Source organism: Oncorhynchus tshawytscha, linkage group LG31 (assembly GCF_018296145.1).
Source record: "Oncorhynchus tshawytscha isolate Ot180627B linkage group LG31, Otsh_v2.0, whole genome shotgun sequence".
In the NCBI taxonomy this organism is placed as follows: Eukaryota; Metazoa; Chordata; class Actinopteri; order Salmoniformes; family Salmonidae; genus Oncorhynchus; species Oncorhynchus tshawytscha.
Genome location: NC_056459.1, coordinates 4,335,293 through 4,351,960, shown reverse-complemented (window position 1 = coordinate 4,351,960; position 16,668 = coordinate 4,335,293). Strand labels below are relative to the sequence as shown.

Genomic DNA, 16,668 nt, shown 5'->3' with positions numbered 1-16,668 from the left:
AATGGTACACGTATTAGTACCGAACCATTCGGTACGGGGACCTCTATTCGGTCTACACTGTAAACCCGGAATAAAAATATAATACAAATAAACCCACTAGGCCTATAGGCTATGCCTACGCTGCTTTCTAAGTCTCTTGAGTTTTTAAAATTTATTTCACCTTTATTTAACCAGGTAGGTGGTAACTAAAGCAACTTCAGCCTATGTGCAAGTTGTAATCAAAAATCCAAATCTTAATTTGCCGCATTTCAAACGGTCCTTTCGCGAGGGGCAGCCGGGATCTAGTTCTTTACAATGGCGAGTGGTGGGGTCGATTAACCAGGAGGATTCTTCTCCATCGTTAAAATGTTTGCGAACATTTTGGCTTCCCAGTAGATTACAGTGGCGATGGACAGAGAGAGTATGTCTCCACTGCTCAACGAGAATAACCTGTGCAGCTGCCAACACCTCAAACATGTTGACAAATTTACGCCAACATCACCGCAGTATTCCTACCACCGGAATAGGTGAGAAACACAAATAGAACAGCACAACTTTGTCTCCCCTCTGCATTCAAGCAGCCCTTCGCGGCTGAAATTAAAAGAGCGATAGGTAACATTATGTTTATAGCCACGGATATGTGCCCATTGTCGGTGTTTGAGAAGAATAGGGAGGTTCAGCACCTTGTGAAAGTGCTCGAGCCACGTTACGAACTTCTCACACCCATTTCAGCAAACCGGTAGTACCACCTCTAAATAAGCAAGCTAAAGTTGTCAATGAAGTTGCCAATACACCCTGTGTTGCGCTTACTACAGATGGATGGACGTCCAGGTCTACAGAGAGCTACTTAACAGTAACAGCTCATCACATTTCTGCGGAACGGGGAATGAGAATTACCGTGCTACAGACACGCCCCCTTTACGAGTCACACAAGTGCGCATATTTTTCTCTTTGTTAGAAAACATTATAGCATAGGCCAATGCAATGTTTTACATATTGATTTCACACAGATATTGCACTTTATTTTAGCGTTGTTGTTGAGTAATCTTGTGTTTTTTCATTTAAGAAAATATAAAGTGTTGGTATTCAAAAATCAACTTCATTTTCCTGCTGTACCGAAACCGAACCATGACTGCAATACGGTGAACTGTTACAACCCTACATAACATACTTTTCATTCTCTCTCTCGCTCTCTCTGGCAGTCTGACTTTTTCTGTCTGTGTCTGTTTCTCTGCCTGCCTCTGTCGGTCTGATAGAAAAGCGGAGAATGATGCTTACAGGCAGTATTTTAATCTGATGTCACTTCAATCTCTCTCTCGCTTTCTCTCTGATATTTGAGTGGAAAGGAGAAAATAGAATGGATGTTTTTCTACATGTTTAAGAGCTCTTGGTTACGTATGACTAACCTCTTTGCCTCTGTCGCTCTCTCTCTCTTTCTGTCGTTCTCTCTCTCTCGCTCTGTCTCTCTCGCTCTGTCTCTTTCTTCTCGCTCTCTCTCTCTCTCTCTCTTTCTCTCTCTCTCTCTCTTTCAGGTGAGTATATCCAGATGGCTGGTAGAGCGGGTAGGAGAGGTCTGGACGCCACAGGCACTGTCATCATCCTCTGCAAGTCAGGGGTACATGACATGGGGGACCTAAATGTCATGATGCTGGTAAGGCTTCCATCAGAATGTACTGTCTTCTTCCATTCAATACCACTACATCGGTGGTTTTAAAAAAAGGTATTTTTGTGATGAACTTTATATAATTTTTTTGGTTGACAGGACAAACCAAAACAAACAGACATTAAACACATACACATGTAACCCCCTCCCCTTCCCACCTGCAGGAACTGGTTACTTGAGTGCATATATCAAAGTACTGATTTTAAACTGTTGAGTGTTGTAGTCCACATGCTAATATTTTCAGATTTTGCACCATGCGGTCGAGAGATTGACAGTTTAAGTTGTGCGATGTCCATGAATGAGGAAATCCGTTGCTGATGTGGCAGAATGTGTGGGGCTTGCCATCGTAAGGCAACCATTCTCTTGGCTGCTGTTAAGCCGGCAAGCCAAATCCTTCTTTGCCTGTATGTTAGGTTCAGTGAAGTCATCATTAAGCAGTAGCACATTGGGAAGACTGGGGATGGATTTAGACAAAATGCTTGATAATGATGAAGCCAACAGATTTGGCAAAAGGAAAGAACCTCTGGGAACTCCCAGACCATATGAGTGAAGGTGCCAGGACTCGTACCATGGGGGAAGAGCATACAGACAGACGGGGGTTGAATTTATGTTCATCTGAAAAAGACTCTCTTAACTCGTATGCCAAATGGTAGTGGGTAATTTGGTGATTTGTGTTTCTTGATGAGAATGTTAATGTTGTACCTGACTGTACTCCAGTCTTAGTTCTGTTTTGAATTGATTGATGATATGTTGCTTTGAGCAGGAATATATAGCATTTGATGAACACTATGCCCTAACTTACCCTTGCTGTTAATATAAGATACTTAATCTGAACCCCAGGGTACTCTGTAAGCACACAGAGCAGAAGGAAGCGGCACATAAAAGATACAATTTAAGAACCAGGCAGATCGTATTTCTTTTTCAGGTCTATTTTTATTTTATTTTTTCTTCCAAAAAGGAAAGGTAAGGGGATGCCTAGTCAGTTGTACAACTGAATGCATTCAACTGAAATCGCTCTTCCGTATTTAACCCAACCCCTCTGAAAAAGAGAGGCTGCCTTAATCGAAGTCCACGTCATCGGTGCTCTGGGAGCAGTTGTTGCTGAGGTTTAACTGCCTTGTTCAAGGGCTGAACAGCAGATTTTTCCACCTTGCTGGCTTGGGGATTCGTGACTGTTCGATTACTGGCCCAATACCCTTCTTAAACGCTAGGCTACCTGCCACCGTTGGGACTATTAAGGATTTTTTACTTTTCGCAATACAAATTGTTTAATAAACATCCATCTGTAAAAATAGGCCTTTAATCTCTTACATTCACATATCAAATTGATTTTACATTTTGGCCGCAAAAATATTTTATGTAAAAAATATTTTAAAAATATGCAACATTTGACAGTGGTCCCCCGGAAAGAAACATTTTGGGAATCGCAGCACTGCTTCAGTCACTTCGTTTATACAAGGGTATTACTTGGCTTACATTTCCCAAGGGTGAGGGGATAGCTCACATAATTAAAAAGGGATCGCTATTCTACTAAGGATAATAATAATCCCATATTTCGTATTTAAATCCAAAATCCCTCAACAGTTTCCATCTAGCTCACCCTGTAAGTGCTCCTCCATTGTACAGAACATAGGCTACACACCAATTGGCATCCTATGCCCTATGTAGCGCACTACTTTTGACTGGAGCCCATAGGGAACTGGTCAAAAGTAGTGCCCTATGTAGGTTTTGGGAATAGGTTACCATTTGGGAAACAGCCATTCCCTGCTCCTCTAGGTTTGCTGCACGCTAGCTTGTACAGTATAAACAAGTGCCTCATTAAACTGTCAAGGGGCTTATTTTAAACCAACCTCTTTAATGTGGGACTTTGGAGTGGACTATTTCCTTCCTGAATTGATCCTCCTGTTGCTAGATCAAGGAAATGAAAATCCTCTAAACTGATTATATCTCCCTATCACCCTCTCGCTGCCAACTGCCATCGTGGATCAATTGTTGGATCAATCTTCGGATCAATTGTTTTAGCCTTATGCTAACAGTCATTTGCTCGATAGCAGCGGTAACTAATCGCTAACTGTTACTGTACAACTATGGCCCAGAGTTTTTCCTGATCAGATCATCTGGAAAGAATGTAGGGCTCCCTATAACAGTTGTTTGCTTTGCTAAATGCTAACTGTAACTGTCTATATGATTTAGAAATGCTCAACTTCATCCTCTGTACCTCCACCCTGTGTGATCTAGCACTAACCTTTCTCAATCAATATTGAAAGGTTCCTGCTCCATTATCTCCATTTCGTCTTCTTTCTAGTATATACAACATAGTAGCGACATGAATTTGAATGACACTTCTTCTCTGCCGTCAAGGGGAAGCCCACAGTGCTGCAGTCCCAGTTCAGGCTGACCTACACCATGATCCTCAACCTGCTGCGTGTGGAGGCCCTCCGAGTCACCGACATGATGAGGAGGAGCTTCTCTGAGAGCCACAGAGACACACAGGTACTGTGCTACATTACCCACAAGCACTTGGGACAAAATTCTAGAGATAATGGATGACAGTTGAAGACTACCAGTTTTTTTTTTTAAAGTGACTACATTTATTAAAAAAATATTTTAAAAAATGGAGATCAGCTTCAATATTGCAGATGGATTGTGGCTTCCATCAATGTAATTGTCTGCATCAATCCGCCATATATTTTTTTGTAAATATATATAGAATATATAATTCGAGCTCCTTTATCAAAGGTCCATTCAGCTTTTGATGGCAGGAGTCAGAATATTGTCCGTAATATACATATTTGATATCACATCTATTTATGCTTATTGATGCTCCACATTCATTTACATTCCTTTAGATTTTCCTACATAAAGTCTCTCCAACCTGTGTTTGTATGTATTTGTGTGTGTATATCAGAGGGGTTGGGCAAAAGCAGAAGACAAATTCCCAGCACATATGAACTAATAATAAAAGTACATCTTATATTGTTGTCCTTCTCTCAGGCCCATGAGCAGCAGATTGGTCAGTTGAAACAGACTCTGTCCTCTCTCCCTCCTCTGGACACGGAGGGTCAGCTGTCTGACCTACTGCCGTACTACTACACTGTCACTGAGCTACGCCTCACTGCTGAGGCGCTGCAGGTACACACACAACATACTGTAAAGGCACACACATGCACCAAGACACACACATGCCCACAGACAGACACTCACCTATGTATAACACACACAATCTTCAAACACTCAAGCTCAAACCACATCACAAAACAACTGAATATAATTGAGTGTGCAAAAGTGTCATAATTATTATTGTTATTATTTTTTAATCATCACTAAGGTTTGTTAATTGTCCATCTGTCATCTTTCAGTGTGCTGTTCTGGGGTCTGTGAATGGGTTGAAAGCTCTCTCCGTGGGACGAGTGGTAGTGGTCAACAACAAACAGCACTTCAACGCCCTCGGAGTCATCCTACAGGTGTGTGTCTGTCTGTGTGTGGACTGCAACTTTTTTTAGGTGACAAAGGCATGTAATGCAGTAATCGTTCTCCTTTATCACTCCTCCTCGCGTCCTTCCTTGCTTTAATTTCTCTCCCAGGTTTCCAGTGACTCAGTGAATCGTACGTTTATTGCTCTCATCATCTGTGAGAAAGGCAATGAGGAGGGAATAGGAGACAGCCCCAACGGCAGTGCCTTCCCCCACCTCTACAACACTGCCCTCTTTACACCTGAAGGTCAGTTCACACACACACACACACACACACACACACACACACCACTGCCCTCTTTACACCTGAAGGTCAGTTCATACACACACACACACACACACACACTGATTGATACCTAATCTCTCTCTATTAGAGACAAACAGTACCAGTCGTTTGGACACACTTACTCATTCCAGGGTTTTTCTTTATTTTTTAAAACTATTTTCTACATAGTGAAGACCAAAAAAGTGTTAAACAAATCTAAATGTATTTTATATTTTGAGTTTCTTCAAAGTAGCCACCCTTTGCCTTGATGACAGCTTTGCACACTCTTGGCATTATCTCAACCAGCTTCATGACGAATGCTTTTCCAACTGTCTTGAAGAAGTTCCCACATAATGCTGAGCACTTGTTGGCTGCTTTTCCTTCACTCTGCGGTCCAACTCATTCACTATCTCAATTGGGTTGAGGTTGGGTGATTGTAGAGGCCAGGTCATCTGATGCAGCACTCCATCACTCTCCTTCTTGGTCAAATAGCCCTTACACAGCCTGGAGGTGTGTTGTGTCATTGTCCTGTTGAAAAATAAATTATAGTCCCACTAAGCCCAAACCAGATGGGATGGCATATCGTGGCAGAATACTGTTGAAGCCATGCTGGTTAAGTGTGCCTTCAATTCTAAAAAAATCACGTACAGTGTCACCAGCAAAGCACCATCACAGGGCGGTAGGTAGCCTAGTGGTTAGAGCGTTGGGCCAGTAACCAAAAGGTAAAAATCTGTTGTTCTGCCCTTGAACAAGTTAACTCACTGTTCCCCGGTAGGCTGTCATTGTAAATAAGAATTTGTTTTTAACTGACTTGCCTAGTTAAATAACGGTGAAAAAAATATCTATATCACACCTCCTCATTCTTCACAGTGGGAACCACACATGCGGAGATCATCCGTTCACCTACTCTGCATCTCACATAATAGACATGGCGATTGGAACCAAAAATCTCACATTTCGACTCATCAGACCAAAGAACAGATTTCCACCGGTCTGATGTCCATTGCTCGTGTTTCTTAGCCTAAATCAAGTCTCTTCTTCTTATCGGTGTCCTAGTAGTGGTTTCTTTGCAGCAATTCGACCATGAAGGCCAGATTCACGCACTCTTCTGAACAGTTGATGTTGAAATGTGTCTTACTTGAACTCTGTGAAGCATTTATTTGGGCTGCAATCTGAGGTGCAGTGAACTTCTCTTCTGCAGCAGAGGTAACTCTGGGCCTTACTTTCCTGTGGCGGTCCTCAAGAGAGCCAGTTTCATCAAAGCCCTTGAAGGTTTTTGCGACTGCACTTGAAGAAATGTTCAAAGTTTAACATTTTCCGTATTGACTGACCTTCATGTTTTAACGTAATGATGGACTGTCGTTTCTCTTTGCTTATTGAGCTGTTCTTGCGATAATATGGACTTGGTCTTTTACCAAATAGGGCTATCTTCTGTATATCACCCCTACCTTGTCACAGCACAACTGATTGGCTCAAACGCATTAAGAAGGAAAGAAATTCCACAAATGTACTTTTAACAAGGCACACCTGTTAATTGAAATGCATTCCAGGTGACTACCTCATGAAGCTGGTTGAGATAATGCCAAAAGTGTCTAAAGCTGTCATCAAGGCACAGGGTGGCTACTTTGAATATAGATATTTTGATTTGTTTAACCTTTTCTTGTTTACTAGAGGATTCCATATGTGTTATTTCATAGTTTTGATGTCCTGACTATTATTCTACAATGTAGAAATTAGTTAAAATAAATATAAACCCTTGAATGAGTAGGTGTGTCCAAACTTTTGACTGGTACTGTACACATTTACCAATAAAGACACACACCGCAGCCTAAACACACGCACAGCTATTTGAACACACACAGAAACATGCAAACACTAACTAACAAGTTCACATAAGCTTAAACTGAATAACCAATAACGATTGTGTGTGTTCTGTATGATCCGCTGATAGGTCCCTGCAGTCACACGGTCCAGAAGTTGAAGCTACAGGACATCTCAGCCATCACAGTCAAGACCCTGAAGGTGATCCCTGACCGAATCATCGACAACTACAACAAGAGGCAGCAGCTGCGCTTCAGGTGTGTATGTTAGTATGTGTGTGAGATACTGTATGTGTGACACTGAATGTGTGACACTGTATGTGTGTGTGTGCGCATTCATGCATTATTATGTAGCGTATACAGTATGTTTCAGCCTTTTTGCACATTATCGCTCCACTGAGCCAACACAACCATGTTTATCTAGGCAAATTAGGTGTTTATATATGTAATGTCATCATGACCACTCAAGTGTATCCATCTACATTCTTCTTTCGAATAGCACTCTACATGTCATTGAATGCACAGAAAAAAGAGCCACCTCTCTTGAGTCTATTTTCATCTTTATCTCCTTCCTTTCATTTTTTCTCCCACGCTCCATTTCACACAGGCTTGATCCTCCGGGTCAAGCCATCTCCACGGCAACCCAGGAACTCCTGCGATTGGCGGAGGCCAACCCAGGCGGGATGATGACCCTTGACCCAGTGAACGACTTCCAGCTGAAGAGTGTGGATGTGGTGGAGGGCACCATGAGGCTGCGTGTGCTGCAGGACAGCCTGAAAGACTTCAGCTGCATCCACTCACCCACCTTCTCAGAACAGGTGTGTGTGTGTGTGTGTGTGTGTGTGTGTGTGTGTGTGTGTGTGTGTGTGTGTGTGTGTGTGTGTGAATGACGTTTTATTTTTTGTGTCATGTGCTACATATTTTTCAATTGGTATGTTTTGCATAATTCTTTAACCTTTCTAATCGAATAGTATGCACAGATTCTGAGCTAAAAATGAAAGCCTTTCCTACCAGTATTATTATATTATTTATTGACTGACTATGGCTTTCCAAATTGCCCAACACTGCTATTTGTGTGATTTATTTAAATTAATTTTTTTAACCATTCCTGAACCTGTGACCAGAAACAAGCTACATAGGGTCAATACCAAAAAAAGTTTATAAACCATATGCCATGGAATTAGTACATTGAAAATCTCTTCATTTAATTTGCAACCTGTATGGCGCAGCTGTCAACATTTTTGTCCTCAAATGAAACTGGTATATTTTTCTATTTATGCCAGTTCCTTTCAGGTAATTTGTGTTTTCAGTATATGACAGGCAAACAAGTTCCCTTCCTTCTCCCTTTTCCACTTGCCTCCTCCATTTTTGTGGTAGTGCTGCAATCAGTTGGTAGTAAATTTGGATTGAGCAAATATTCCCATATATTTTTGATAACTACATATGTGACATCTCCATTTATATTCATAATATCATTAATAAATATATATATTTTTTTAAATGTTTAAATCTCCATAAAGCCTGGATCGAACCCGGGTCTGTTGTGAATGTTCAAGCACTGCGATGCAGTGCCTTAGACTTCTGCGCCACTCGGGAGGCCCTGTAAAATATTTCTGATTATTGTACAGCCCGAGAAGATATGGCTCTATACAGACTCTGGATTTATGAAAACGGTGCGTGTGTGTCCCTTCCAAACGCTGTCCTGACATTGCAGTAATGATGTTTGAGCACTCATATAATGAACAGAGACAGGTCTGACAGACTGTCTTCACACACCTGCGTCCTCCTCTTGTCTGCCTCTCTTACCCTCCATCTTTTCCACTTCATTCTCTCTCCCTTCTGTCTTTGTTTCAATCTATAGCCCAGTTCCCATATTAACAAAGGGTCTCAGAGTGTAATTATGTTGATATAGGGTCCCTTCATGAAATTGATTACATGGATAGGGTGGACCTGATTCTATATCAACACTCCTACTCTGAGACTCTTTCTGAATACAAGCCCTGGCCTCTTTCTATACTGATTTCTCATAGTAATTACATCAGCCTGTACTTTATTTGAGCCTGCACTAAGCATTGTAAAAACCTAGCCTTGTTAGATATTTCCCTCTCTTGTTCAGTGGCCAACTCAGTGGCCTTGTGGTTAGTGTCAGCCCTGAGATTAGAAGGTTGGGAGTTCGATCCCCAGCCGAGTCATAACAAAGACAGTAAAAATGCGATCCGTTGCGTCTCTGCTTGGCACTCAGCATTAGGGAGATCGATTGCGGGGTAAGGCCATGCGATAGAGTAGCAAAGTACCTGTACATTAAGCTGCATCACGCTACGGAACCAGAAGATTGGCTCCTGCTCCTATGACCAGTTCTGGCTCGCACAAGCCAAGGCTCGTGCATGTCTACTGCCTTGTTCCAGGATAAGGATGAGATGAGAACAGCAGAGCAGGGAGTTCTATAATTACCTGTGTAGGCAGTGCAGAGTCACACATCACCACTATCTGTCTCACTGAGGCGATACATTAGGACTGTATATCATTAGAGCCATCGCTCAGTCAGGCAGTAGCCTATGTGCTACTTCTGCTGGACTCTAATTTCTTCAGGAGATAGCTCACACACACTATCACTATCTTCTGTCTGTATTGGCATGCAGTGTCCTCCTGTCTTTGTCTCATATACATGACTTGTTAAACAAAATCTTTCTCTAAACAATTGTATTAGTATACAATATAATTTTTTGATTATCTGTAGTATACAATATAGCTCAGTATTTGTAATATTTATTTTATACAGTCTTTTTTGCTCATCTTTATCAAAGGGTCCAATAATTGAAGTGCATTCGGAAAGTATTTAGACCCCTTGACTTTTACATTTTTTTTGTTACGTTACAGCCTTATTCTAAAATGTATTAAATTGTTTTTTTTCCCTCATCAATCTACACACAATCCCCCATTTTGACAAAGCAAAAGCAGGTTTTTAGAATGTTTTGCAAATGTGTATAAAAAAACAACAATCACATTTACATAAATATTCAGACCCTTTACTCAGTACTTTGTTGAAGCACCTTTGGCAGCGATTACAACCTCGAGTCTTCTTGGGTATGACGCTACAAGCTTAGCACACCTGTATTTGGGTAGTTTCTCCCATTCTTCTCTGCAGATCCGCTCAAGCTCTGTCAGGTTGGATGGGGAACATCGCTGCACAGCTATTTTCTCCGTTCATCTTTCCCTCGACCCTGACTAGTCTCTCAGTCCCTGCGGCTGAAAAACATCCCCACAGCATGATGCAATTCCTTCGACCTCATGGCTTGGTTTTTGCTCTGACATCTGTCAACTGTGGGACCTTATATAGACAGGTTTGTGCCTTTCCAAATCATGTTCAATCAATTTAATTTACCCCAGGTGGACTCCAATCAAGTTGTAGAAACATCTCAAGGATGATCAATGGAAACAGAATGCACCTGAGCTCAATTTCTAGTCTCATAGCAAAGGGTCTGAATACTTATGTAAATAAGGTATTTTTGTTTTTTATAAATTTGCTAAAATTTCGAAAAACCTGTTTTCGCTTTGTCATTATGGGGTATTGTGTGTAGATTGCTGAGGAAATAAAATAATTTGATCGATTTTCGGATAAACCTGTAACGTAACAAAATTAAGAAAAAGTCCAGGGGTCTGAATACTTTTCCGAATTCAAAATATGTGCGAGTGATAGCCTACATCCATGTACAACCTTGCCTCTACGGTAAATGTATTGTAAACGAGGTGAAATTGCTGTACAATCTATGCAATCAAATGGTTGCACTATATAGGAAGTCATTCTACATACATTTTCTATTACTGTTCAGAGTGCATAGATAAAGTGATTGTCTATAATAGCCATGTTGACCTCTTTCTTCTGTCAGTTTCTGCGGGTGCAGGAGAGAATGAGTGTTCAGGAGGAGCTGGACAAACTGCTCTTCCTCATCTCAGACCAGTCCCTGTCTCTACTGCCAGAGTACCACCAGAGAATCAAGGTATGTCGGACTCCCGTTATCTTATTGCACATGTCATATTAAACTCACAACTTTTCATAGAGTAGCTTTCTTCCAAGGTTCCTACCTTCTAGGGAGTTTTTCCTAGCCTCTGCATTGCTTGTTCTTTGGGGTTTTAGGCCGGGTATCTGTAAAGCACTTTTTTTTTTACAACTGCAGATGTAAAATAACATTTGATTTAACTAGTTCATACACATGCTAAATAAATAAAACAATTGTTGGTAGCACTGGTGTGCCCAACTATAAAAAGTTAGGAGCACATAACAAAATTGATTTAAGGTTAAGCATATTTATTCTTGCTACTTCTGAAGCACGTTGTGCTCTAGAAACTAATATGTAACCCCGTAAATACATTTGTTTATTATAAAAAGCTAAAATGTTGATGCAAATACCTGTCATTGAAATGAGTCATTTGTGGAATATTAGGTTTCTACATTATGTAAAAGCACTATTTTCCTATTGAGATGAATTGCTTTAAATTGTACACTGTTTCTTTAAGAGCGTCAAGTTTATGATGACAACATTGCAAGAGATCTGTCATTCATTCATTGTTATGATCATTGATCTACTGAAGAACCTATCCCTTTTCTTTCTGTGCCCCCAAATATTTGGATATACTGGTCAAGTTACCAGGTTGTTAGCTAGCTAGCTGGACAGATATACTGGTAAAGTTACCAGGTTGTTAGCTAGCTAGCTGGACAGATATACTGGTAAAGCTACCAGGTTGTTAGCTAGCTAGCTGGACAAGGTGTAAAACAAAATGGTTAATGTTCCGCGAATAGTTTTAGAGCGGTTCGCAATATGGTTTATGAATATAAAACGCAGGCCCCCAATCCTCGACAGGAAGAAAAAAATGTCTCTTCGTTCATTAGTGCTTAAAAATGGACCTTCAACCAATCACTAACGTAAAGCCTGCACATTTGCCTGCCATTATGTCAGATCATGACGTTGAGTTCAGATACATTTTTACCTGACCAAATTAAAATGTTTTTTTTACTCACTGCAAAAATGTGTGTGAACCAGAAAGAGGCTCTTTCCTCACTATCTATTGTTCATGTAGTGAGGAATTACTATCTTCAGCAGTGGAGGCTCCTCAGAGGAGGAAGGGGAGGACCATCCTCCTCAGTGAATTTCATAAGTAAAATACTAGAGGTCGACCGATTGTGATTTTTCAACTCCGATACCGATTTATTGGAGGACCAAAAAAAGCCGATACTGATTAATCTGTCAATTTAAAAAAAATACAAAAATAATAATAATAATAATAATGACAATTACAACATTACTGGATGAACACTTTTATTTTAACTTAATATAAGACGTAAATAAAAATCAATTTAGTCTCAAATAAATAATTAAACATGTTCAATTTGGTTTAAATAATGCAAAAACACAGTGTTGGAGGAGAAAGTATAAGTGCAATATGTGCCATGTAAAAAAGCTAACGTTTAAGTTCCTTGCTCAGAACATGAGAACATATGAAAGCTGGTGGTTCCTTTTAACATGAGTCTTCAATATTCCCAGTTAAGAAGTTTTAGGTTGTAGTTATTATAGGAATTATAGGACTATTTATCTCTATACCATTTGTATTTCATATACCTTTGACTATTGGATGTTCTTATAGGCACTATAGTATTGCCAGCCTAATCTCGGGAGTTGATAGGCTTGAAGTCATAAACAGCGCTGTGCTTCAAGCATTGCGAATAGATGCTGGCAAACGCAGGAAAGTGCTGTTTGAATGAATGCTTACGAGCCTGCTGCTACCTACCACCGCTCAGTCAGACTGCTCTATCAAATATCAAATCATAGACTTAATTATAATATAATACACACACAGCTTTAGGTCATTAATATGGTCAAATCCGGAAACTATCATTTCGAAAACAAAATGTTTATTCTTTCAGTGAAATACGGAACCGTATAAGTTTAAATATTGCTGTTATATTGCACAACCTTCAATGTTATATCATAATTATGTACAATTCTGGCAAATTAATTACGGTCTTTGTTAGGAAGAAATGGTCTTCACACAGTTCTCAACGAGCCAGGCGGCCCAAACTGCTGCATATACCCCAACTCTGCTTGCACAGAACGCAAGAGAAGTGACACAATTTCCCGAGTTAATATTGCCTGTTAACATGAATTTCTTTTAAATATGCAGGTTTAAAAAATATATACTTGTGTATTGATTTTAAGAAAGGCATTGATGTTTATGGTTAGGTACATTGGTGCAACGACAGTGCTTTTTTCATGAATGCGCTTGTTAAATCATCACCCATTTGGTGATGTAGGCTTTGATTCAATGATAAATTAATGCAGGACAAGCTAGTTAAACTACTAATATCATCAACCATGTGTAGTTAACTAGTGATTATGTTAAGATTGATTTGTTTTTTATAAGATAAGTTTAATGCTAGCTAGCAACTTACCTTGGCTCCTTGCTGCACTCGCGTAACAGGTGGTCAGGCTGCCACGCAGTCTCCTCATGGAGTGCAATGTAATCGGCCATATTCGGCGTCCAAAGATTTGAATTTGTTCAATAAAAACTCCCAAACTTAAGCTTAAGTATGGCACCCCTCATGCCTCTATTGTAACCAATGATTAATAATATAACTAATGATTAATAATGTTTAAAGCTCAGAAATCCAAACCTATCAGCGGTGTCACTGTTTGTCAACTTGATTACTCTAATTTTCCTCAGCACATGTGCACCTACGTTGTAAACTGTCATTCATAGGCTAGGTTGTAGCAACCTTATGATGGGTATTTGGAAAATTTGAGTATCATGTAATAGCCTAAACCTATCGATGTTACATTGAGTTGGGTGAATGGAATATGAGTGACTGTCATCCAATATGCTGTAATAGAAATAAGGCCATGCTCCTAATTGTTTTTATCATCCTCATCTTAAACGGTAGTGTCCGCCACTGGTCTTCAGAGATGTTTTATAACTTATCTGCATATAATTGTTGTCTGGGGCTCAAAAATCAGTAGTAGCAGTATGCAAATCAGGGAGCCATATAAACAACATTTTCACTGATGGGATTCGTTTCCCAACGTTCACCAAAAATATGTTTAAATAGAGCCTTTAGTATGCGAACAAACCATCACTATGTAACACCAGTGTAAAAAAAAAGGCATTATCCCCCATCCCCAGGTGCTCCAATCCCTGCAGTACGTGGACAGTAGTGGTGCGGTGCAGCTGAAGGGCAGGGTGGCCAGTCAGATCAGTAGCCATGAGCTGCTTCTCACAGAGCTACTGTTTGAGAACGCCCTGAGCCCCCTGGCCCCTGAGGAGAGCGCCGCCCTACTGTCCTGTCTGGTCTTTCAACAGAAGACCCAGGTGGAGCCTCACATAACCAACACACTGAAGGAGGTATGGGGACTGGGGGCAGGTGGGAGGGTTGGGGGAGAGGGGTGGGGGGGGATGAGAGTGTGTGAGAATCTCAATTGCATTTCCTTGATTCTTTGGGTCCTCTCTTCTTGCCTCTTTCTCAAAACCCATTGGATGACAAGGTCAGAGGTCCCTCCCCTCTGTCCTTGTCATCCAATGGGTTTTAAGAAGGAGGCGAGGAGAGAGTATGCAAGGAATCAAGGAAATGCAATTGAGATTCTCCCAGTGTGTGCTGTGGTGGTAGAATGTGCTTTGTTGATGTCTACTTGGGAAGAGTTGAGGTTACACTTTTGTGTGTTTGTGTGTGTCCCCTATGTGTTATAGTTGTGAAGGTTGTGCAACAACCTCAACGGGTCATTAGATGTAGACAGGATTTGTGACATACATATAGACAGGATACAATATACATTTGTTCTTCTAACTATACATTTCAAAGTGTCATCTTTAATGTACATGGATGGATATGTTGTCTTCTGGGCTGTAGTAGTACAAGCCTGGCCATCCCACTGGTCCTCTCTCTCTCTCTCACACAGACACACACACACACACACACACACACACACACACAGACAGTGACATGAGCTCAGGCTAGACGTCACGGCTGCCTTACCCTGCAGCAAGAGCACCACACCTGACACACACTCTCCTGAACACACACACACACAGCCATGTCAGTGTGTGTTGTCAAGCAGCCCAGCTACATGGAAGTGCTCTAAAGAGGGCTGAATTAGTGATGACCAAGGCGAGAGCCTTGTCTGGACTGGTTTATAGGGGTGCCATCCAGGGGCGAGCAGCACTGAACAGTGAACACTGACAGGGAACACATTCACCCAACACTGGTGACAGGGCTCCGAGTAGGGTTGCTGATGACCTGCAGCATAACACTCCGGAACTTTGGCGACTACTAAGTTGTTTTTTTAAATGTTTTTTTTAATCCCGCTTTGAGTTGGATGTGTCAATGTGTAGTTCATACATGCATAATCTATGCGTATAATGACTGTCTTACCTCAATTAGCCACAAAATTCCTAGACTTTCTGGAAACTGTGCTGCCCCAATTTCCCTACATTTTCCCCCACGTGGGCCAGCCCCCCAAGCAATTTGAGTTCAACCAATGAGCTTCAGCCCCTCACTATATGAGTGACAGCTAGCGAGACGGTCAAACAGCAGAGAGAGAAGAGGGCAATGACGTGCATTTATCTGCACATATGTGACAGTGCCATGTTTCGGGGACCACTTTTGGCTCGTGAGCGCTACTTTTACAAACTACTGGCTAAAAAGTATACACAAGTACCGTAACATCCCTTTAACAGAGAGGAGGCTGAGGTTGGAGTGGGCAAAGTAGGGTAGATGTGATTGGGAAGTGTTGTGTTTAAGTGCTCCCTGTATGACTAATCTGTGTGTCTGCATTTTGTGTCTGTCCCTGCTCTCTTTCTCAATCTCGACGCTTCTCTTTCCTTGTATTACCCCACATTCTTCTGTCATCCTTTCATTACTACCACATCATTTCTCTCTCTCTCTCTCTCCTCCCCTCTCTCTTGCTTTCTCTTTGCCCTTCTCTTTACATTACCCCACTCTGTCTGTGTCCCCTGTCCATTACTTTCTTCTTTCGCCCCATCTCCCTCCCTCCCTCCCTCCCTCCCTCCCTCCCTCCCTCCCTCCCTCCCTCCCTCCCTCCCTCCCTCCCTCCCTCCCTCCCTCCCTCCCTCCCTCCCTCCCTCCCTCCCTCCTTCCTTTCCTCCCTCCCTCCCTCCCGCTCTCCTTTCCTCTCTCCCACAGGGTATTGAGAGAGTGCTGGCGGTGGCCCAGCGTATTGGGGAGCTGCAGAGGGACTGTGGGATAACCCAGACAGCGGAAGAATATGTGGGCCAGTTCAAGTTTGGCCTGACCGAGGTGGCCTACTGCTGGGCCAGAGGCATGGTGAGCGGCGTACGCGATCTCTGAAATGCTGCACTTCTTGATTGACCTTGTTTCAGTCAAGACACTCGTGAACACTTTCCCGCACACAGAATAAACACTTTTTTTTTTTCATGTTCAAGTGCTTTGTACTCCAGAACTAG

General features: G+C 41.6%; 1 protein-coding gene across 3 annotated transcripts in view; it reads left to right on the top strand.

The window, feature by feature from the left end:
* LOC112229944 (helicase SKI2W) overlaps positions 1 to 16,668 on the top strand; it is a 31,069-nt gene that overhangs the window by 12,808 nt on the left and 1,593 nt on the right. For 2 of the 3 annotated variants that reach the window (XM_042310020.1, XM_042310021.1), the window contains exons 19-28: positions 1,512 to 1,630; positions 4,004 to 4,135; positions 4,637 to 4,774; positions 5,002 to 5,106; positions 5,227 to 5,362; positions 7,332 to 7,458; positions 7,808 to 8,018; positions 11,088 to 11,198; positions 14,374 to 14,592; positions 16,388 to 16,528. In XM_042310020.1, the coding sequence (XP_042165954.1) occupies positions 1,512 to 1,630; positions 4,004 to 4,135; positions 4,637 to 4,774; positions 5,002 to 5,106; positions 5,227 to 5,362; positions 7,332 to 7,458; positions 7,808 to 8,018; positions 11,088 to 11,198; positions 14,374 to 14,592; positions 16,388 to 16,528 (1,439 nt within the window). The remainder of the gene's footprint in view (positions 1 to 1,511; positions 1,631 to 4,003; positions 4,136 to 4,636; positions 4,775 to 5,001; positions 5,107 to 5,226; positions 5,363 to 7,331; positions 7,459 to 7,807; positions 8,019 to 11,087; positions 11,199 to 14,373; positions 14,593 to 16,387; positions 16,529 to 16,668) is intronic. The other variant, XM_042310022.1, reaches the window with a different exon arrangement.